The sequence below is a fragment of the Rhinoderma darwinii genome, chromosome 5 (genome assembly GCF_050947455.1).
Source record: "Rhinoderma darwinii isolate aRhiDar2 chromosome 5, aRhiDar2.hap1, whole genome shotgun sequence".
Classification (NCBI taxonomy): Eukaryota; Metazoa; Chordata; class Amphibia; order Anura; family Rhinodermatidae; genus Rhinoderma; species Rhinoderma darwinii.
In genome coordinates, this window is record NC_134691.1 from 24,737,338 (window position 1) to 24,760,471 (window position 23,134).

At 41.4% G+C, this 23,134-nt stretch overlaps 1 protein-coding gene across 2 annotated transcripts in view; it reads right to left on the bottom strand.

Annotated features, from left to right (window-relative positions):
- Window positions 1-23,134, bottom strand: part of ATAD2 (ATPase family AAA domain containing 2) — a 46,404-nt gene that overhangs the window by 22,558 nt on the left and 712 nt on the right. The window contains exons 2-13 of one of the 2 annotated variants that reach the window (XM_075825765.1): window positions 18,848-19,005; window positions 18,569-18,618; window positions 12,329-12,494; window positions 12,020-12,122; window positions 9,570-9,660; window positions 8,598-8,741; window positions 7,565-7,691; window positions 7,158-7,265; window positions 6,875-6,983; window positions 2,994-3,109; window positions 2,441-2,615; window positions 1,939-2,027 (exon numbers count right to left, since the gene is read on the bottom strand). In XM_075825765.1, the coding sequence (XP_075681880.1) occupies window positions 1,939-2,027; window positions 2,441-2,615; window positions 2,994-3,109; window positions 6,875-6,983; window positions 7,158-7,265; window positions 7,565-7,691; window positions 8,598-8,741; window positions 9,570-9,660; window positions 12,020-12,122; window positions 12,329-12,494; window positions 18,569-18,618; window positions 18,848-19,005 (1,436 nt within the window). The remainder of the gene's footprint in view (window positions 1-1,938; window positions 2,028-2,440; window positions 2,616-2,993; window positions 3,110-6,874; window positions 6,984-7,157; window positions 7,266-7,564; window positions 7,692-8,597; window positions 8,742-9,569; window positions 9,661-12,019; window positions 12,123-12,328; window positions 12,495-18,568; window positions 18,619-18,847; window positions 19,006-23,134) is intronic. The other variant, XM_075825766.1, reaches the window with a different exon arrangement.

A 23,134-nucleotide genomic window follows, 5' to 3' on the forward strand; every position in this document is an offset into this window, starting at 1 on the left:
CTTTCAAACCCCTCGTTTATCCCGGCACTAGCCAGGATAAAGGAGGGGGGGGATGCTGAGAGCTCACTAGAGCGAGGGCTTTTAACCCAATGTTGCAATGCTGCAATTTTGGGAACTAGCTCCATCTAGTGACCAAAAATGGGTAGTATTATAAATTAGAATTAATTTATAATATTTCCTGACTATTTCCTGACTCGTGAAAAAAATAAAAAAAATTTGAACCATGTTTAATCACCCACACACTAAATGTTTAATTTTTAAAAAAAAAACATGTTTTTCTGGCAACACATTCCCTTTAAAGAAAAGCATCTCAACATATGTATGCAAGATATAAATAAAATAAAAAAACACGATAACAAAACAAAGAAAAGGATAACATGGACCATAGATCGAGATAAAAGTTTCAACCTAACTTTTTTTTTTTTTTAATTAGTCCCCAAGGGGAGTTGAATTAGCAAACATTGGATCGATTGCACGCTATACAGCAATACTAATGTATTGAAGTATACCGTGATTTTTACAGGCTACTATAGGGCTTGATAGGAGCACAAAGATGGCAGACTTCTTCAGGCCCCCAGGCTGTCAAGGCAATCATTGGCACCCTGCTCAGAGACGCCAGAGGCTTAAATGTCAGTCGCTATTGACTGCAGCATCTAAGGTTAAACTAGCAAGATCCCCCTTGTTGCAGGGAAGTGTCTGTCGGCTGTAACACCTGACACACGCAACTTATGGAGCAGGATCAGCCTGTGAGCCCGCTTCATAATTTGCTTCCTCGCCTTGGGATGTTGGGAAAGGGTTAAAGCGGCTCTGTCACCACATTATAAGTGCCCTATCTTCTACATAATCTGATAAGCGCTGTAATGTAGCTTATAGCAGTGTTTTTGTATTTAGAAAAACGATCAATTTTGACCAAGTTATGACCTATTTTAGATTTATGCTAATGAGTTTCTTAATGCCAGACTGGGCGCTTTTTAGCTTTCGACCAAGTAGGAGTTGTAATAAGACAACTGGGCGTGTTTTTACCAACTGGGCGTTGTGGAGAGGAGTGTATGACACTGACCAATCACCGTCATAGACTTCTCATTGTTCCAGCCCAGCTTCTTTCACTGCACAATCCAATTGGGCTAGAACAATGAGAAGTGTATGAAGCGGATTGGTCACTGATTGGTCAGCGTCATACACTTCTCTTCACAACACCCAGTTGGTAAAAAGTAAAAACACGCCCAGTTGTCTTATTACAACTCCCACTTGTCCAAAAGCTAAAAAACGCCCAGTTGGGCATTAAGAAAGTCATTAGTATAAATCTAAAATGGGTCATAACTTGGTCAAACGTGATCTTTTTTCTAAATAAAAAAAAAACACTGCTGCTACCTACATTACAGCGCCGATCACTTTATGTAGGAGATAGGGCACTTATAATGTGGTGACGGAGTCTCTTTAAGAAAAACTATACGGGATACATTCTCTTTAACAGTGCGTGAAGTCTTAGAGGGATTCCCATGACAGTCTGATTGATATGGTGCTCATTCAACATGCAGAGAGCGGCAGGGAAGGCACAGTCACCTTCCATTAAAGTTTGAGGTATAGGAACAGACCGTAGTACTGCTCACATATGCAGCCACGTCTACAGACACATTGTATAGCTAATGGACATGACAAGCATAGTATGGGTAAAAAAAAAGCAAAAAAGAAAAAAACAAACTCTGATCAACTAACAATCTTAGGCCTTCTTCACACAGTGCAGTTTTAAAGCATTTTTGAACCAAGACCACAAGATCATCCAATAAATAGGGGGGGAAAAAAAGCGCCAACAGGCTTATGGTATTCTTCTCAGTACCATACAACAAAGATTTATAATAAATACTTGGTACCATCCTAACCTTGGATTTAAGCTTTAGCATTCCAAAAAGTAATAAAATAGAAAGTTCACAAGCTTACCTGTGAATTTGGTCTTGCCTGCTTGAACGTACAGGAGCCAAGCCATCAATCTCATCAAAAAAGATGATTGAAGGACGCATTTGATAAGCCTGTGCATAAAAGTGAGATTAGTTAAGAAAATATATTTTTTGCCCAATACAATTTTTCATTTTACTTGAATGATCAACTGTAGATAATTGCGGTCTGATTGGAGTCAGACAAGCTAAATTGTGGTGGTGATGGAATGTAAACAGGAGTCTCAATCAGTTGACATTGGTAGGCAACTCATTTCAAAGCAAACTGATAAATAGTTTGTACCGCAGCAAATATATATATTATATATACACACACACACACACACACACACACACACACACACATATATATATATATATATATAAAAAGATAACATTTGCATGTAAAGAATTGTTTGCAATCTTGAGAACAAGGTGGCAAGTGCCATCTTTACCTGAAGAACTGTAGTGCGTAAACCCCGCCCAAGAAACAGAAAGGTAACAATTACCTGATCAAATAATAATCTCAGCTGGCGCTCAGACTCCCCAACCCATTTGCTTAAGCAATCTGCACCTTTCCTCATGAAGAAGGAGACTCTTTTATCACCCACACTGCATTCATTGGCCAAAGCACGAGCAACCAAGGTCTTGCCGGTACCGGGTGGACCATAGAATAAACAACCACTGAAACAAAAGTATTGGAATAAAATATAAGTTGTAAATACATTTAGTCATCAAATATTATCATGCAAGGCTGAAAATCAGGTAGTGTGCACACTAGCAGAAAAGAGCGCACGAGCGAAAGCGCTCGGTACTGCTGTGCAATGTTCTCCATGTTGACGTGGTTTCTGAGGGTGTGCGACAAAGATAGGGCACCAGGATGTTCTCGTCTCCACGTATATGGCAAACATGCTCGCAGTTAAGCTCCACCTACTAGCTCAAGGAAAACCGCTAAAAAAAAAAGCCATATAACTACCTGAAATTGTGTGACTTCATGCACACACACCAGCATAGTCTGAAAAAAATAATATCACACTAAAGGTTAGGTACACTCAAACATACCGTGGAGGTTGGATTTTAAATTTTTCGAAGACTTCTGGATAAAGCAATGGGAAAACCACCATCTCTTTCAGAGAGGCTATATGTTTGGATAGGCCTCCGACACTGCTAAACCGCACCTAAGAAAACCACAAACAAAATAAAAAGATTTTAGTAATGAAGTTTGCAAAAGTTTCTGAACATGATCAGAAAATGCCGAGTTAGGCCTAGTTCGCATCGCGTTTTTACCCCATGTTTAGTAAGTATGTTGGGAAAGCTCCCGGCATACACGCTAAACTTGTTCATAGGGCTCTATTAGCCCAGCAGAACAAGGTGTGTCCTTTTGGCCTCTATTGGGTTGGTATACATGAATATATCTTTTTTTGAGGGGTGGAATAGCTTAGTAGACGGCTATTCCATCCCTGGGGTTCGGGCATAGTATTCCCAATGTACCTACACAGTGGGATAAGTTGAAGACTTCCGTCGGAGGTATATGTCAGGAGTCCTACCAACTTATACCTCTGACGGAAAGCGAGAACGTGATGTGAACTAGGCCTTTAAAAGGTGGTTTTACACTGATCCTTTAGAAAGGCTATTAATGTTCAAACTGTCTTAGTAGAATTTCATATTTTTTTTTCTTACCAACGTAGCATCTTTTTCTCATCACGTTTATTGGGGGAAAACATTGGGAACAGCTGCTGCTAGGAGGCGGACACTATGTAAAAAGTGTTAGCGCCTCCTACCAGCTATATCCCTCCTGCAGGCACTGAGCTCAGGGCCTGTTCACATCAGCGTCGCTTTCCGTTGAGAGGTTCCGTCAGGGGTAACCCCTCAACGGAAAGGCAAACAAACCTTGGCTTCAGTTTTATCACCATCGATCTCAATGGTGATGGTAACTTTGCTAATGGCTTCTGTTTGTCACCGTTGACAGGGTTCAGTTTTTGACAATCAATAGTGCGACTGATCAATGGTGATGCAAACGGAAGCAAAGTTTTTCACTTTCCTTTCCGTCGAGGGGTTACCCCGAAGGAAACCTCCGACCAAACCCCTCAACTGAAAGACGCTGATGTGAACACAGCCTAAACCAGTTTAGCTCAAAAGCAGCAGGCAAAGCAGAGAATGAAACCAATCCAACCAGTAACGAAAAAATAAGACCCATAAGAGAATGCGCGAAAAAAACCAAAACCACTACAAGAAAATGGTCGTACTACCCAAAGGGAACAACTTGGGCGAGTTCTGTGTCCCCTAATGAAAAGGGATGAGAAAAGGATTTGACGGTGAACAAAAATCTAACTTGTCCATATTAGGAGAAACAGCTGACGAACTTAGGACGTCCCTAGGGGTGAACAACAACAAAGAATGAGGGTGGTCAATGTAGTGCTGCCTGCAGAACTGATACCGAGAGGCGTCAGAGGATGCGAAAGTATGCACCCTGTAGAATTTAGAAAAGGTGTATAGAGAGCAGCACACCAGTAGAGCCAAAGAAGTTTTGAGCCACCACAAAGCACCTACTGATCGAGTGGGCAATTACCCAATAGGGCAGCGCTTTTCCCTTTGACCGCTATAACTCCCCACTGCTGACTGAATCCAGCGGGTTATGGTGGCCTTGGATGCTGACATAGCACCGGTGTCCCTTTGGAATCAAAAGTTTCAGATCAGCGGAATGAAGTATTTGTCAAAATTCTGCAAAGCGCAAACTAATACCAGCTTGTGAAGTTCTCTAGGACGGCGAGTAGAGCGACAAAAGAAGGCTATAACGATACCACTTTTAGGCAGAAAAGTTGTGACTGGGCTGAGCATCACCTTGTCTTGCAGAAGTATCATGAATGGAGATTTTCAAGATAGGACGGCCAGTTCAACGATGTACCATATAGAGGTCAACCACCAGAAACGCAACCTTCCAAGGAGACAAAGGGAGGTGCTGTCTTGAGGTCCAAAAAGGTAAGACAGCAGGGCATTAAAGACTAGATTAAGGTGCTATGGAGCCCTGGGCTGCAGGTATGGGGGGCACAGCACGCGGCACCACTTGCAAAAAAAGATATGGCTAATTTAGCAGTCAAGGAGCGCTGAAAGAGGATACTTTGGGCGGAAAACTGGCTACTGAGGGAGCGGAGGCCAAGGCTCATCCACAGACCTTCATGAAGGAAGAAAAGTAAAGTAAGAAAAAGGAAGAATGGCACTGGCTGGAAATGTAGCTCCTAAAAAAAAAAAAAAAAAAAAAGGATTTGCAAGTCCAGGAGGAAGATTGTTTTCTAGTCTAAGCAAGGTCTGAATTACCTGCTCTGAGAAATCATGACGGTTTCAATAGTAATATATTAAACGTATAATATGTCATTTATAGCGCATGCTGAACACTAAAAAAATAAATAAAACCAATGGTAGAATTGCTGTTTTTTTAGTCACAACGCCTCTTAAAAAATTAAATATAAACTGATCTAAAAGTTGCATGCATCCCATGAAAACTACAATGAGTTCCTCAAGGGGTCTTCTTTCCAAAATGGGGTCCTTTTAAGGGGTTTCCCCTGCACTGGTACATCAGAAGCTCTGCAAATGACATGGCACCCAGAAACCAATCCAGCAAATCTACATGCCAAATAGCGCCCCTGCCTTTCTGAGCTCTGCCGTTTGTCCAACCAGCAGTTCATGACCACATACGGAGTTTTGCCGTAATTGGGAGAAATTGCTTTACAAATGTTGGGGCGCTTTTTTTTCTTCATTCCTTGTAAAAATAAAAATTTGTATCTTTTATCGGAAAAATTAGATTATCAATTCCACAGCCTAATTCCACGAAATGCAGCAAAAAACCTGTGGGGTCTAAATGCTCACTATAATCACTCGATAAGTTCCTTGAAGGGTGCAGTTTGCCAAATCGGGTCACTTGTGGGGGTTCCCACTGTTTTGGCACCACAAGACCTCTTCAAACCGGACATGGTGCCTAATAAAAAGGAGGCCTCAAAATCCTCAAGGTGCTCCTTTGCTTCGGAGGCCGGTATCAGTGAATTACCACACTAGGGCCACATGTGGGATATTTCTAAAAACTGCAGAATCTGGCCAATAAATATTGAGTTGCGTTTCTCTGGTAAAAGCTTGTTTTACAGAAAAAAAAAAAAAAAGAAATGTCTTTTCTGGCAAAAAATTATTTTTTGTAAATTTCACCTCTGTGCTTTACATTTCTGTGAAACGCCTAAAGGGTTAAGAAACTTTCGAAATGCTGTTTTGAATACTTTGAGGGGTCTAGTTTTTAAAATGGGATGTTTTATGGGGTTTTCTAATATAGAAGGCCCTCAAAGCCACTTCAGAACTGAACTGGTACCTAAAAAAAAAATAAAAAAAAAAAGGCTTTTGAAATTATCTTCAAAATATGAGAAATTGCTGCTTATGTTCAAAGCCTTGTAACATCCTATAAAGAAAAGAATGTTCAAAAAATTATGCCAACATATAGCAGACATATGGGAAATGTGAACTAGTAACTATTGTGTGATATTACTATCTGTCTTATAAGCAGATACATTTAAACTCAGAAAAAAGCTATTTCTGCCAAGTTTTCGCAAAATTTTTCTATTTTTCACAAATAAACAATGAATATATCGACCAAATTTTACCAGTAACATAAGGCTCAATGTGTCACGAGAAAACAATCTCAGAATCACTTGGATAAGCATTCCAGAGTTATTAGCACATAAAGTGAGACACGTCAGATTTGAAAAATGGGCTCTGAGCCTCAAGGCCAAGACGACAGGTGCATAAGTGTAACTTAACATTGTTTTGCTAGAATAGCTCTGCATTAATTTGTAGTGTAATATATAATATGTATTACTGCCATTGTTCCAATTATATTCTGAACCGAGTTAAAACCAGATACACATTACAGAAAGTCAAGAAATCGTGATTGCCTCTCCACTTACGGTTGTATCAATTTGCATTGGATCAACATCAGCAAGGCTGGCACCAATTTTCATCCGATCTTTATGTACACCCTTCAAATCGTCTCTCATCAAGTTCATTGGAAGGCACCTTTAAGAAAAAAGTAACTATCTATAGTGACACATTTATGTATGGCTATAGCCAGGTACACAGAGGTATTTTCTATTATTGTAAAATATACTTGTTAAAACAATGTCCCATTGCTAATTTAATATGCCAGTAAACATTTTTTAAACTAATACTACAGTCCGACAAACACTGTACCTGCTGATAGCCTTGTTACGGCTCCGATTCAGACGCCTCTCAAAGTGCTGTTCATCATCCGAAGAGGAGGAAGAAGTGGAGTCACTGCTGTGTATGGCATGTCTTCTCCTAAAACATCAAGATATATCATTCTACTTGACACAATTACAAATTAACGTTTCCATAGTCTGAATATGTTGGACGTGTCCACTTACAAAGTTTAAAATAAATAAAAGCCTCCCCATTACAGTTTATAGGAATTATGGAGACAACCGAACACCACTTGTTGCAGTCATCTGCAACTTCATACGTTCAGAGGGGGTCCAAGGAATCAGATCTCAGACATTTATAGCGCATCGTACGTATAGGTCATATCTTACATGAGAGAAATGCTTTAACCTTTAGCGTACACAGTTTTGCTTTCTAACCTGTTGAGTCGCCTCTTGCAATAAGGACTTTTTGGTCCAGCAGTTCCAAACCGGTAAGATCGCCTTCGCACAGGAGATGAGGAGGTCTCATAAAACAGATCCTGCTTCTTATGGTGTCTGGGTTCTGCTTAACAAATGTTTTGTTGGTCAAACAAACATAAAAATGTACTACAGACACTCAATACAAGAGATAGCAACAAGCTGCCCACACTCATGGTTACTTGAACGTTTGCAAGTTTAAATTTGCCATAGTAATTTCCTGCCTTTTCCAGTGTTGGGAGATGGTGACATCTCCTCCGAAAAACGCAGCAATTCGGTCCACATTCCGCAGCAGGAGTTTACACGCTGCGGTCAGAAAAACATGCACAGCAGGTCAACAACTGCTCTGAATTTTTACGCAGCGTGTGGATGACATTTGTTAAATCCCATACACTATGCTGCTGCGTTTTTTCAGTCCAAAATTCCGGCCGGAAAAAACACGGCAATTCCGCAGTCTGTGGACGAGCACTAAGAGTGTTCATATGCATTCAAGATTGTTTAATCTGAAGAACACTTTCAAACACATTCACACACCAACATTTTTTTAATTTAAGAACTAATCTACATCAATGAAACATTTTTTCCCACTCATACATTTTACATACATACGAAGAATGTTTTGATCCAAGATTTATTTGTACAGCAACACTATTATCAGAAATGCTTTGCGGAACTGCTCATTAGTTCCAATAAAGTTTTGGCTTCATGAAAATCGAAACAAACCAACCTGAGTGCCACTGGGGCAGTTTTTCATGGCATCCGATACTTTTCACAGACCCATTCACTCCATTGGCTGGGATCCGTGGAAAGATAGACCGTGTCCTATCTATCCACGGACGGGACTTGGGCTGCACAAACTGTCGTGTGCAAGAGGGCTTAGCAAATGTAATACCCAGCAACACATAGATGGGAGTAACCCCCATACACAGAAGCTTCTTTAATTCTCGTTACAAGTTCAGCAGATGTCCTGATCTATTTTCTTTTCTTGTCTTACCTTGTAAAGGAACTTGATAAGGCACAGCAGCTTTTCTTTGTCTAAGCTCATAGCGTTTTTGATTGTCTTCTTCGCCATCTTCGTCTTCATCTTCGTCCTCATCCTCATCCTCATCCTCATGATCTTCACCTTCTTCTGAGGAATCTAACAGGTTTGTTTGATTTTAGTTCAATTTGTAAATTTATCAATTATCTTACGTTTTCTTTTCATAATACATTAAGGTTTTTAAGTTTGAGACATTGAATCTGTCTGTGGAGGCCAGTAAGATGGCCATTAGTAGGGCACATGGCACGAACAAGCATTATGCCCTTGTTCCATTGTACCTAAACATCTGTGTGTAAACGGTGAACTCAAAGCGGCACAGTACCATGTTCCCTTTGTAATAGGTGGGTATCCCAGCCTAGGGACCACCAGGAAACATGTGAATGACATGAGATGTTTTAAGAAAACCCAGTTTGAACTATCTCAACATCTGAACAGATCAAATTCTATATACAAGACTAGGGTTACAGAGTCACTTTATCACACAAGATTTCTATTTCATGGAAAAGGCTTCACGTGCTGCGGTAGTGTGCACAAGGTTTTAAAAGAAAAAAAAAAAAAAAAAGTGGCGCAAAGCCGCAACATGTAAAACCATAAAAATTCTTGCAGAAGTTTCTAACAAGCGTTAACTTTTCTACAATAAATCACAGTTGTAACGTAAGACACTGTGAAGGAAGATGTTGACAACCCACTAACAGCAGCACATGGTTAGCATCGTATGTTGGGTCTTCACTCCATTACACGGGCAGCCTTGAATACCACCAGTACAGGAGCTGATGTTTTGGTTACATCCCGTCAAACTAATTTGAGCAGATAACCTACGCACGCGTTGCTCATCTGTCGATGAGTATAATGTAAATACACAGTGGAGCTATAAGCCCTGAAATCAAATGTCTAAGAGCTACATTAAATAGGCATATACCAACTTACCTTCACTTTCCTCCTGATTGTCCGTGGTTTCTTCATCAAGTTGCGGATCTTTGCATTTCCTCTTTACACGAGAATACATATCAACATTTGTCTAAATTAAAATAAAAAAATTATCAAAACTCACAAACACTTAACCGAAGTACTCTGTATTTGGGAAAAGTAGGAAATATTTTCAAGGTTACTTTGTTTCATGCATCTGAAATCCATACTTTTCAGTGAACTTTAAATAGATTTTATTTCAATAGCTTGGGGGCACAAAAATCTATTTAAATGGGTTGTCTCCATAAAGAAAACCCAGCCCTCTTGTCCTACTAGACTATATGGATATCATAGAAGTGGGGTCTCTGCTGCAGGTTAGCTAAAAGTCAGAGCAGAGCAAGGATATTACTTTGGTGAGGAAACTGCAACATTACTGCATTATCACCCAGCGACTTCAACAGGCGCTGTATAAGGCTGGAACCACACATGCAGTTTTTGGTTGGGTGCCTCGCCAAAGCCAGAAATGGATCCAAAAGGGAAGGAAAAGAATATACAGGAAAGAAATCTCTTTTGTATCCACTCTAGTGTTTGGCTCCAAAAACCTGCACCAAAAACTGCCTGTGGTTCTCAAGCCTAATACAACATTTCCCCTGGCAGCAAAAAGCACAGACATCAGTAGTTTACCCAGTATATTAAATCAGATTGTCGGGAGTTTCAGCAACCGAACCCCCAGTGATCAGCTCATCATTAAAAGGATCTGCTCCACGCAAAAGGGTGCGTTTCTTTAAAGAGGACCGGTCACCAGGTTATAAGTGCCCTATCTCCTACATAATCTGATCGGCACTGTAATGCAGATAAGCGTTTTTTTTTTTAAAAAACGATAATTTTTTAGCAATTTATGAACTATTTTAGATTTATGCTAATTCGTTTAATGCTGTAATGAGAAGTGTATGACGCTGACCAATCAGCGTCATACACTTCTCTCCATTCATGTCCATTTGTATTCACAGCACAGCGTGATGTCGTGAGATCACGCTTTGCTGTCACACACTCCCCCATTAACTTTACCGAAGTGTCTTGAGAGTGAATAAACATTGCCTCCAGACAGAATGCGATGTCTATTCAGACTCCCGACATTTCAGTAAAGTTGTGTGAGACTTAATCACACAGCACGATCTCGCAAGATCACGCTGTGCCGTGATTAAGTCCCACAGTAACTTTACTGAAGTGTCGGGAGTGTGAATAGACATCGCGTCTTGGCTGGAGGCAATGTTTATTCACTCTCAAGACACTTCAGTAATGTTAATGTGGGTGTATGTGACAGCACAGCGTGATCTCGCTGTGCTGTGAATACAAATGGACATGAATGGAGAGAAGTGTATGACGCCAAGACAAAGACAGATTTTGACCCTGGGTAGTCAGCAGGTACATTACATAAAGTCAATAGAGGGAATGCCTGCAGGCAGACAGAACCATTTTCCTGACCACCCAAAAGTTAATAGAGAGTAAATTTTATTATCAATAAATGCCGACAGTCAGGCTGACAGTCAGTCAGGAGGCAGCGCTAACTAGTAGCGTCCTTAGCCCCGTGTACCCCTGAGGACGCTACTAGTTAGCGAAACATGTCGGGGGGGCTCTAAGTGTTTTTAATTCCTGCCTAACCGAATCTATTGCCCTACTTTAAGTGTGGCACGCTGCCTCCTGACTGACTGTCAGCCGGCATTCATTCCTGGCTGTCTAATACCTTGCTGGCTCCTCCAGCTGGTTGCCTTCACTATAACTTCGGTCTTTGGCAGGGATAATTTTAAACTGTTATATGTGGTCTGTTTTGTGCTATACGTAGCTTAATAAAATTTGATAATAAAATGTACTCTATTAACTTTTGGGTGGTCAGGAAAATGGTTCTGTCTGCCTGCAGGCATTCCCTCTATTGACTAAGTGTATGACGCTGACCTATCAATGACCATACACTTCTCTTTACAACACCCACTTGGTCAAAAGAAATGCCCAGTTTAGCATTAAGAAACTAGCATAAATTAAAATTATTCATAACTTCCTCAAAAATTATAGTTTTTCAAAATAAAAACCACTGTTATCTACATTATAGCGCCGATCACATTATGTAGGCGATAGGGCACTTATAATACTGGTGACAGAGCCTCTTTAATGCCTGCATGATCTAAGTTTTGATAAGGCATTCAATGGTGATCTAAGCATTCAGGTTTAAAATATTATGGCACATGACGTAATGTTTATAAGGGAGTCAATTCTTGCTGATCTACAACCCATAAACAGACTGTTCATTCATAGGAAGAATGCTCATCTTTGAAGTTAATGTATTCCTAGAAAATTTAAATTAATTTAAAATTATTTTCCTCAAAAAGCCGACGATGGCAAGACAGTTTTACACTAAGCGAATCTATGTTTGTTTTATAAATGGAGGTGTTAAGCAAATAAAATTCAAGATTTACTTCTTCAGTGTCATTAAAAACCCCCAAATCCTCAAGTTCACGTAGGCGGCGGCGACGCATTTTCTTCATATCATCCATTTTTTGTAGTACAGCTTCAGCGGTGCTGAAATAAATGACAGATTTATCAACCACACATATATAAAGAATGGTTTAAGTTGTCGAAAGTGTGTAAACGTGACCTACCACAATGCCACTTGAACAATTTAAAGAAGAGATACATTAGTACGAAAGGAAAGAGGATCCCTTCCCTCCAGCTCAACTATCTTTACACTAGTTTTGATATACTAATCTTTAGCGATTTATACATACTTCGTTATGAGTTTATCAAACAGCACAGACTGGTTTGTGGTGCTGTATCTGCTTCTTCTGATTCTGCCACTGCGGCGAACTTCAACATCACCATTCACTTCACGTGTACTGTCTTGCTCTGTGCTTGTCGTTTTCAATGGTCTGTTCTCCACAATTGGGAGATCCTCTGATTTGTAGACAAAAAAAAAAAGGTTTACAAGTTTAGGAGGACATTTTTTTATGGAAATAAAGACTTAAAGCTTCCACAAATAGGTGTATCGCACTTACATTACAGACTTAGAGGCTCTGTCACCACATTATAAGCGCCTCACATTAACTTTACTGAAGTGTCTTGAGAGTAAATAGACATCGCTTCCATCCAGGACGCGATGTCTATTCACACTCCCGACACTTCGGTAACGTTGGTGTGTGACTTTCTCACACAGCTCAAACGTTACCGAAGTGTTGGGAGTGTTAATAGACATCGCGTCCTGGCTGGAAGCGATGTCTATTTATTTTCAAGACACTTCAGTAAAGTTAATGTGTGAGTAAGTGACAGCACATCGTGATCTCGTGCGGAGTACATGAATGGAGAGAAGTGTAGGACGCGGATTGGTGAGTGTCATACACTTCTCTTTACAACGCCCACTTGGTCAAAAGGGAAAAACGTGCCGTTGTCTTAAGGAAGTCATTAGCATAAATGTAAAATAGGTCATAACTTGGTCAAAATTTATAGTTTTTCTAAATAAAAACCACTGCGGTTATCTACATTACAGCGCCGATCAGATTATGTAGGAGATACGGCACTTATAATCTGGTGAGAGCCTCTTTAACACCAGGATTCCCCACAGTTCTACAGAACCAAACTTAGATCATCATAGAAACTTATGGTGATCTAATTCCACGTTAGCAGAACTGCATATGGTTCAACGTTTGTGTCCGTAAACTGACCCCTATGATGTAGCAGAATTAGGTCTGTCTGAAAGGTCAAATAATTGAAATCTCAAGTTTTGAGAACCTTTTAAGATGCAGCTACATACAGTACAGATATGTATGATTGACATCAGCAGATAGGTTATGAGCTGACCACTTTAGGTTTACTGCTCCTTTATGGTAAAATTTGACTATGCCAGTTCGGAGTCTTTGCGCTGATCAGACAACAGGGCAAGTATCAGGCTAATGATAGAAATATTGGAATATATCTGTGATTGACAAGATCCTGTTTTTCTGGCAGAAGAAATTACGTTGGTCAATGATTTTATGCCACTAGCAGTGTATAGGACCAGTAGTATTAAACTCTGTAGCTCTGCAGCTAGAGTGAAGCTACAACTCTTAGGCCTTACTCACAAGACCGCGTTCAGTCCGTGATATACGGACCGCATGTCGGCCGCATTTCCCGGACCGAACACCGTTCAGGGAGCCGGGCTCCCAGCATCATAGTTATGTATGACACAGAGTCACTGACTCTCCGCAGTACTGCTGTCCCGTACTGAAAACATGTTTCCGTACAGCACAGTATTCCCGCGGTGAGGCAGGGACACCTAGCATCATACATACACTACCGTTCAAAAGTTTAGGTTCACTTAGAAATTTCCTTATTTTTGAAAGAAAAGCTGTTTTTTTTTCAATGAAGATAACATTAAATTAAATCAGAAATACACTCTATACATTGTTAATGTGCTAAATGACTATTCTAGCTGCAAACGTCTGGTTTTTAATGCAATATCTACATAGGTGTATAGAGGCCCATTTCCAGCAACCATCACTCCAGTGTTCTAATGGTACATTGTGTTTGCTAACTGTGTTAGAAGGCTAATGGATGATTAGAAAACACTTGAAAACCCTTGTGCAATTAAGATAGCACCGCTGTAAACAGTTTTGCTGTTTAGAGGAGTTATAAAACTGACCTTCCTTTGAGCTAGTTGAGAATCTGGAGCATTACATTTGTGGGTTCGATTAAACTCTCCAAATGGCTAGAAAAAGAGAGCTTTCATATGAAACTCGACAGTCTATTCTTGTTCTTAGAAATGAAGGCTATTCCATGCAAGAAATTGCCAAGAAACTGAAGATTTCCTACAAGGGTGTGTACTACTCCCTTCAGAGGACAGCACAAACAGGCTCTAACCAGAGTAGAAAGAGAAGTGGGAGGCCCCGCTGCAGAACTGAGCAACAAGACAAGTACATTAGAGTCTCTAGTTTGAGAAATAGACGCCTCACAGGTCCTCAACTGGCAGCTTCATTAAATAGTACCCGCAAAACGCCAGTGTCGACGTCTACAGTGAAGAGGCGACTCCGGGATGCTGGCCTTCAGGGCAGAGTGGCAAAGAAAAAGCCATATCTGAGACTGGCTAATAAAAGGAAAAGATTAATATGGGCAAAAGCACACAGACATTGGACAGAGGAAGATTGGAAAAAAGTGTTATGGACAGACGAATGGAAGTTTGAGGTGTTTGGATCACACAGAAGAACATTTGTGAGACGCAGAACAACTGAAAAGATGCTGGAAGAGTGCCTGACGCCATCTGTCATGCATGGTGGAGGTAATGTGATGGTCTGGGGTTGCTTTGGTGCTGGTAAAGTGGGAGATTTGTACAAGGTAAAGGGGATTTTGAATAAGGAAGGCTATCACTCCATTTTGCAACGCCATGCCATACCCTGTGGACAGCGCTTGATTGGAGACAATTTCATCCTACAACAGGACAATGACCCAAAGCACCTCCAAATGATGCAAGAACTATTTAGGGAAGAAGCAGGCAGCTGGTATTCTATCTGTAATGGAGTGGCCAGCGCAGTCACCAGATCTCAACCCCATAGAGCTGTTGTGGGAGCAGCTTGACCGTATGGTACACAAGAAGTGCCCATCAAGCCAATCCAACTTGTGGGAGGGGCTTCTGGAAGCATGGGGTGAAATTTCTCCCGATTACCTCAGCAAATTAACAGCTAGAATGCCAAAGGTCTGCAATGCTGGAATTGCTGCAAATGGAGCATTCAAAGACCAAAGCAAAGTTTGAAGGAGAAAATTATTATTTCAAATAAAAATCATTATTTCTAACCTTGTCAATGCCTTGACTATATTTTCTAGTCATTTTGCAACTCATTTGATAAATATAAGAGTGAGTTTTCATGGAAAACACAAAATTGTCTGGGTGACCCCAAACTTTTGAACGGTAGTGTAACTATGGTGCTAGAAGCCCGGCTCCCTCAACTGTGTTCGGTCCAGGAAACGCGGCCGACATGTGGTCTGTTTATCAAGGACCGAACATGGTTGAGTGCATGAGGCCTTAGAACGCACTGACAGATACAGGCAGTCAGGACTTGTTGGGATTTGTGGTTTGGCAACAGCTGGAAAGAGACAGGTTGGAGGACATTGATGAAGGGACCTGAAAATAGGCGAAGGTAAAGACAACCCTTCAATATACCCTACTAGCCTCCTGCTCTGGAGCACTCGAGTCATCCTTGCAATACAAGAACAGACTTTCATTAATGTCTGGCTGGCCGCAGCTTCCACCAGCAAAATCAGATGTCTGTCGGGAATGGGGCCTGAGGTTATCAGCTGAGGAGACAACCACTTTAATGATGGCAAATTTTGTAAACGCATCTCAGCAAAGGCTATTCAACACCATGAGTCTGCAATGGGAAAAGCCATCTAAGTTCTTTAACTCCTTAATGCCGAAGGACGGATATATCCGTCCTCAGCAGCTGCTAGTTCGCGCAGGAGGACGCATATATCCGTCCTGTGATCGCGCGGGTACTGCCACTGTACCCGCGCGATCAGCGGCAGGAGCACGGCTGTTATACACAGCCTGGCTCCTGCCGGAATCGAATCGCGCTCCGATTTCGGCAGTTTAACCCATTAAATGCCGCTGTCAATAGTGACAGCGGCATCTAATGTGTTTGACAGAGGGAGGGAGCTCCCTGTCACCCGATCGGCACCCCCGCAAAAAAATCGCGGGTCGCCGTCGGGTTTCCATGACAGCCGGGGGTCTAACAAAGACCCCCAGGTCTGTCTTCCGCCACTGCCTGTTAGGCGATGCCGGAGGCATGACCTAACAGGTTGCCTGTCAGTTTTACACTGACAGTATACCAAAGCATTATTGCCTAAGTATACTAAAGCATTATATCGGCACATCGCATAGTGAAGTCCCCTGGTGGGCCTTAAAAAAAAAAATGTCAATCAGTTAAATAAAGTTTGTTGAAAAAAATAAATAATAATTACAGTCAAAATCAAATAAAACTACTTTTTTTTGCCCAAAAAGTGGTTTTATTCAGTAAAAGTGTCAAAACAAATCACACATACACATATATGGTATCCCCGCGATCGTAACAACTTGACCAATAAAATGAACACATTAATTAAACCGCCGGATGAACGGCGTCCAAAAAAAACAACGGCAAAATTCACTTTCTCCCATTCCGCCCATAAAAAATAAAATAAAAGTTAATCTATAAGTCCTATGTACCCCAAAATAGTACTAATGAAAACTACACATTGGCCCGCAAACATCAAGCCCACATACGGCCACATCGACGGAAAAAAAAAAAAAAAAATGACGGCTCTTGGAACGTGGCGATGCAAAAACAAGTAATTTTTTTCTAAAAGGGTTTTTATTGTGCAAACGTAGGAAAACATATAAAACCTTTACATATTTGGTATCCCCGTAACCGTGCCGACCCATAGAATAAAGTTAACATGTTATTTACGCTGCATAGTAAACGGCGTAAATTTATAACGTGAAAATTAATGCTGGAATAGCTGCTTATTTTCAATTCTCTCCTAAAATAAAGTTAATAAAAGTTAATCAATATATTATAAGCATCTAAAAATGGTAGAATTACAAAATAAAACTCGTCCCGCAAAAAACAAGCCCTTATACGGCTATGTCGACGTAATTAAAAAAAAGTTACGACTCTTGGAATGCAACCGTGAAAAAACAAAAAATAATCCTTTGTCATTAACGTGCAAAATGGCCCGGTCATTAAAGGAACAGTGTCATCACAAATAATTTTTTTATATGTTAAAGATGTTAGTGCTTTAATAAAAACGTTTATTTTCATTTGTGTGTTTGTGTTTTACTGTTTCTTATTTTTACACTTTTTCTTCCTTATGGGGGCTGCCATTTTTTGTTCCATTTCTGTGTGTGTCGATTAACGACACACACAGACATGGAATACGGCAGCCACAGTCCCATAGGGACTGCGAACGGCTCCCGTCCCATTGACTGCCGTGTACGGCGTCTGTGTGGGAACTGCGCATGCGCCGCTCCCACACAGTCCTATTCGAAATTGGCGCCGTCCGGCGCCATTTTCCTGTGGACCGGAAGTCGCGGCCGGACAGTAATATTACTACTTCCGGTCGCGGCTTCCGGACTTGTGCACATGGAACAGCGGCAGCAAAGGGAGCGGACGGGCCGGAGGGAGCCGCGGCGGCAGGAGCAGGTAAGAGATTTCAATGTATGTTAGTGTTTGTGTGTGTTTACTACTGTATGTAAACCTACTACACTGTGGGTTACCTCAAAAAATGGCGACACACAGTGTAGGAGGTTAAACCTTTCAAACCCCTCGTTTATCCCGGCACTAGCCAGGATAAAGGAGGGGGGGATGCTGAGAGCTCACTAGAGCGAGGGCTTTTAACCCAATGTTGCAATGCTGCAATTTTGGGAACAGCTCCATCTAGTGACCAAAAATGGGTAGTATTATAAATTAGAAATAATTTATAATATTACATGGACTCGTGCAAAAAAATAAACAAAATTTGAACAATGTTTAATCACCCACACACTAAATGTTTAATTTTTTAAAAAAAATCATGTTTTTCTGGCAACACATTCCCTTTAAGGGGTTGAAGTAATTCCATCATCCCTGTAAACAGAATCTTATCAGATGTTCTTTAAAAAGTGATTCAGCGGGTATTATCAGTGCGCCTAATGCAAATTTACACCACCCCCTGGCCTAATAAACATCACGTGGTCACGGCACTTGTGTTTGAATGTAGTTGCATCCACGACCATGTAGATCACTTTGCCTTCATTTCATGCACCTGGAAATCTTACGATCTAAATTAAATCAAGCTGCATCACAGAATCACATTATAGATACCCTATTAATGGGGTCTGCCTGGTGACAGGTGCCCTTTAAAGGATTAGATCTTGAAATAATGAGAAGTAGCGTGCAAAATATTGTTTATCTGAGGAGTCTACATTTTTTTCAGTGACACGAAGCAACAGAAAAACGTGACAAAACGTTGAAGCAGAGATTCAGTACCTTCTTTGCAACTGTCATTTGTTGAATCTGCTTGCAATCTGGCGAGTCTCCTAAAAGGACAGACAAGAAGTTTTCAATGCTAATTTTTACCAGACATAACATACGGATGTAACTTTGAACAATAGAAATACATAGAAAGGTCTAGTATTTATTTTAAAAACTGTGCGTGCGTGCGTATTATATATATATATATATATATATACACACACACACACACACACACACACACACCTACCAACTAGCAGCAGCGTAGAACACCAGAATCTCGGATGTACATACCTTGAAAATCTTTTTTCTTCTGTGTTACTCATGTTTAGTGATTCGTTAGTTTTGTCCAAGCTTGAATCTGAAAGGTTGTGCCCATTTTCAGCTTTTTTCTTGGTTAGCGAGCGCAGAGCATGGCCGCCACCATTATCTTTTTTGTTAGAGGATGAACCCTAGTAGAAAATAGAAGGAAGAAAAATGTAATCATCCTGAGGTAACACTATGCCACCATTTAGTCACGAAGTAATCAAATTACAATAAGTGCCTAACTCCACTCAAAACCTTGAAATTCAGATGCAATTGCAGTTGAGTGCCTGTTCACATCACCGTTCAGGGGTTCCGTCGGGTGAACCCCGCAACGGAAAGTGAAAGTTGATCTCAATGGTGATGGAAACATCACTAATGCTTTCCGTTCGTCACCATTCCGTCTGGTTTCCGGTTTTCTGACGGAATCAATAGCGTAGTCGACTGCGTTATTGATTCCGTCGTAAAACCGGAAACCAGACAGAATGGTGACGAACGGAAAGCATTAGCGATGTTTCCGTCACCATTGAGATCAATGGTGACTGAAACGGAAGCTGTGCTGTCACTTTCCGTTGCGGGGTTCACCTGACGGAACCCCGTAACGGAAATGAACGGTGATGTGAACAGGCCCTAACTCAAATATCCATCCTCATATCAAGCATCAAGTGGAATTGACAAAAATAGAGATAAAAATAAAAATGCAAGTTAGGCTTGTGTGACATCAGCCAAAGGCCTCATCCAGGCGGCAGTAATAACTTTAGCATCCGTATTACGGCCGGAAGTCATGGCTTAACCACGGGTACAAGGACACGAATTACCAGCAACATAGGGAGCTGGGATACTATTTAATAGGATCAACAGACCCACAGTTGGGCCAGGACTTGCAGCTGTAACAGGGACGCTAAAATTATTATGGACATGCCATAAATGTCAGATGGATGACGGCCCCGCACCTATCTCTAGAACTGGGTCCCCTAAATCCCATTTTACCTTTCTCGGCTCCCGACTTTCCGATTAGAAGGTCGGGAGTTATGTAAATAGCGCAGCTTGCTGAGCAAAGTGGTTTCCGTAACTCCCATAGAAGTGAACGGCAGTCACGGAAACAGCGCAGCCCGCGTGCTACGTTGCTTCTGTAACAGCCATTCACTTATTCTGGCGTTATGGAAACCGCATAGCTCAGCAAGCTACGCTGCTTTTGTAACTCCCAATTATCCAATCAGAAATAGGCGTGGGATGCGCATCCTGTGATATGCCATAAATGTCACTGATAGGAAGACCCCTTTAACGTTGATTGCTTGGTGACCGTTACACTGCCTCCGCTATATCACGCTCAGCAGTTTTGAGGCCTCAGCTGACACATTCCCTGTAACGGCTTCTGTCAAGTTTCTGCCACGTTGTCCATCGTTTTGCAAGACAAAACAGCGCAGCACGCGTTCCTGACCGGATCGACGACTGAGGCTCCGACGCAGAGAAGAACCTTTACAGAAAGCAACAAGGCGTCTACAATGCCCCGATGTGACCCCAACCATGACAAGTGCTGTATATCTGCCGGCTGTGGAGAACACCAGGGAGACGTTCGTTGTCTAGCGCCTGCAATGTCCATGACGAAGGTTGTGAAACGCGCGTCGAGGTTCTCGGTGTCCAGGTGTTTCTCACATTCATCATGTCCTCTGCAGGTATAGTCCATCTCTATCACCTTTGGTAGTTAATTTCTTCTGATTGTTTTTTTTGCTCCATGGTTTATTATTATCACCATACTCTTGTGACTGGAGTGACCTGTCAGCGTAGCGATATTCACATCAGTTCCTGAGTGTTCTGATTTTGCTATTGCATGTATATACATGTTCTCTAATCTATCTTTAGGGTGCTTGCTTTGCTGTATGAGGACCTAACATTGATATTATCATATCTACTATCTTTTGAAACCTATTATATTACACCTGGCATATAGATTTTTATTATATTTTAAATGTCTATAGTATATACTTGGGAGGGGGGTTATTTTTGTATTTGCATTTTTTGTATTTATGTGTAATAAATTACTAATAAAAATATTTTGATTAAATAATATTATATCAAGATTTTTCTTTTTGGTTTAATCAGTAGATTTTGTGACCTGATTTACTACAAACAAGAAGATTGTATAAACAAGAGAAACAAGAAGTCCATAGATATCAAAAGAAAGTTGGAAATAGAAAATCTTTATTACAAATCAAAAAACATAAGAATCTAAAACAGGTCTTTATAACTGGATCACAGTATGACACAATATATCACAGAAATAAACGGAATAGAGTATATCAAAAGAAACCATAAGCCATGACTAAGGACCCAGCAGGGGTCTGAAACGCGTAGGCTACCGCCTATCTCCCTCAACACTCTCTGTACTTTGGACATTACCTGCCCGTCACCACTATTTTTCGTTGTCCATTGTTTTTAACAAAGCAACATTAAACCTTGGAAGAAGATTCCCGTTTTTAACAGATTTTCCACTTCAGCGCTGGTTTCACCTTCCCTTTTCTCTGCTATATCAAAAGACACATCTATCTTAATCCTAAACCAGCAAGGTATGCACAGATAGAGAGTATGTGTCAGATGAAACAGGCAGTAAAGCTAGAGTCAACACAAATAAGCGTAAACAGTGTAAATAGAGTATGAATGACCTAACAACCTCCATGTTATGCTTACCCATATTTCCATAGTGTAGTGGTATGACCCAGTGGATAAGGTTGCGCCCCTTATCCACTGGGTCATACCACTACACTACGGAAATATGGGTAAGCATAACATGGAGGTTATGTTAGGTCATTCATACTCTATTTACACTGTGATCCAGTTATAAAGACCTGTTTTAGATTCTTATGTTTTTTGATTTGTAATAAAAAAAAAATCTATTTCCAACTTTCTTTTGATATCTATGGACTTCTTGTTTCTCTTGTTTATATACTTACAATTGAGTCTTTATCTTCAATAAAGTGGGTGGCTGTTACTTTTGTTCCCCACCCTTACATTTATGTGTCCTGTGTGACTGACAGCACAAGGGGTGGATGTATGTCGGGTACGGCTCACACGGGGCAATGGTTTTTATTTTTAAAGGTTCCGTGACCGATATAAGACAGTCTATTCTCTATCCTTATAATAGCTCCATTAAGGTTTTACCAGATAACGCGGCGTCACGGGCAACGAAGACTTGACACAACTAAACCATGCGACTAGTGAAATCAGATACAATTATCGGGCAAACGAGCGCTCACAGGCGGCTAGTTACCAATCATTGCCCTGTGTAAACAGGGAACGCTCGTTCATGAGCAGAAAATATCATTGTCGGCAGCACATCTTGCTGCGTAAAGAAGGAGACGCGCTGCCGACATGATAGAAATACATGGGGACGAGCGACGGGAGTAACAAGTGCTCGTCCCCACGCTAGCGCCATGTGAAAGGAGCAAACGCGCGCCCATCAATGACCTGTCTCGCTGATCGACGTTCGTTCACACGGCCCACGTGAGCCCTTATACACGGGCCAATTATCGGGCAAACTAGCGCTCACACGACGCTCGCTCCCCATCATTGCCCTGTGTAAACAGGGCAACGATCAGCCGATGAACGAGAAAACGCTTGTTCATCGGCTGATCGTATCATTTACACAGCAGACGATATTGTCGGCGGCACATCTGGCCGTGTAAACAGGGAGACGCGCTTCCGACATGATAGAAATGCATTGGGGACTAGAGATCGTAGTAACGAGCGCTCGTCTCCTTATAGAGCTCCGTGCGAAAGGAGCATCAACCAGCCATCTCATTGGTATGCGCGCAGTTACGGCCGAAACGGGCAAGTATAAAAAAGGACCCCAAGTAATGTACCAAGGCCCCACGCACACGGCTGTGCCCGTAATCACGGCAGGCCACGAGCCACATTTTCGGGGCGTGCTCAGTACGGCCCGTTAAAAAAAAAAACAAAAAAAAAAACACGAAAACTAGGACATGCTACATAATTCACGGCACAGACAGCCTATCGCAGCGATACGGAAAGGTGTCTGCGGCCAATAGAACCGGGCGGGTCCGTAATTGCAGACCGTATGGCGGTGCGCAACTACAGAGATTTTTTACGGTCGTGTGCATGGGGCCTTAGGGAGGACGGTCGCAGATCCACAACATTCAATACGACATCATAGCAGTGTGAGGAGCGTCCAGAAATAACGTACAGATCTGCCCCTCATCCAGACAGGATTTGTGGCTAGATTACAAACATGACCGCCAGGCACAACTCACAAGCACCCAG